General features: G+C 29.6%; 1 protein-coding gene across 1 annotated transcript in view; it reads left to right on the top strand.

The window, feature by feature from the left end:
* LOC108575142 (phospholipid scramblase 2-like) overlaps positions 1 to 639 on the top strand; it is a 3600-nt gene extending 2961 nt beyond the window's left edge. The window contains exons 5-7 of the mRNA XM_017937864.1: positions 1 to 44; positions 157 to 303; positions 536 to 639. The exon at positions 1 to 44 is cut by the window's left edge and continues 112 nt beyond it. Of these exons, the coding sequence (XP_017793353.1) occupies positions 1 to 44; positions 157 to 303; positions 536 to 583 (239 nt within the window). The 3' untranslated portion in view covers positions 584 to 639. The remainder of the gene's footprint in view (positions 45 to 156; positions 304 to 535) is intronic.

The following is a 639-nucleotide window of genomic DNA, read 5'->3' as shown; positions in this document are numbered from 1 at the left end:
CAAATGTTTGTGGATGCTGCATGTATCAAGAGGCTCAGTTTCAAGTACGATCCAGACTTAATTTAAACAAAATTAAAATATCTGTTTATGTTTCAAATATTAAAAATATATTTTTATTATGTTATTAAATAAAAAATTGATGAATAAATAATTAAGGTAATTTCCATCGATGGTACACATCAAATTGCATCCCTGATGCATCAGTGGGATAATACTCTTCACGATTATACTCTGCTAATTACATTCCCGGCGGAGACAGACATAAAACTTAAAAGTTTACTCCTCGCTGCAGCGTTTTTGGTGGTAAATATGTAAAACTATATAGTACATCAGAATGTAGCGTAAAAATTACGAGATACGTATTGATAAATTCTATTTGTATACCTCATGTAAATTAAACTATTTTAATTAACTTACGCTTGTCCACTTACAATTAAGAGTGATTAAAAATGCTAATATGCTTTACTATTTCTTTATGGCATTTGAGTAGGTATTCATGAAATATGTATTATATAAATGTTCACGCATGTTTCAGGAACATATGTTTTTTGAACAAGTAAAAAAGTCAGTATCGCGGACTTAAATGACGGAAGAAGATTTGCATTAACTTGTTGAACTAGTGTGATACTCCCTTTTAAT

This window comes from Habropoda laboriosa, unplaced genomic scaffold (genome assembly GCF_001263275.1).
Source record: "Habropoda laboriosa isolate 0110345459 unplaced genomic scaffold, ASM126327v1 scaffold207, whole genome shotgun sequence".
Lineage (NCBI taxonomy): Eukaryota > Metazoa > Arthropoda > Insecta > Hymenoptera > Apidae > Habropoda > Habropoda laboriosa.
Note: the sequence above shows the minus strand (reverse complement) of the source record. Positions and strands in the feature narration are given on the sequence as shown.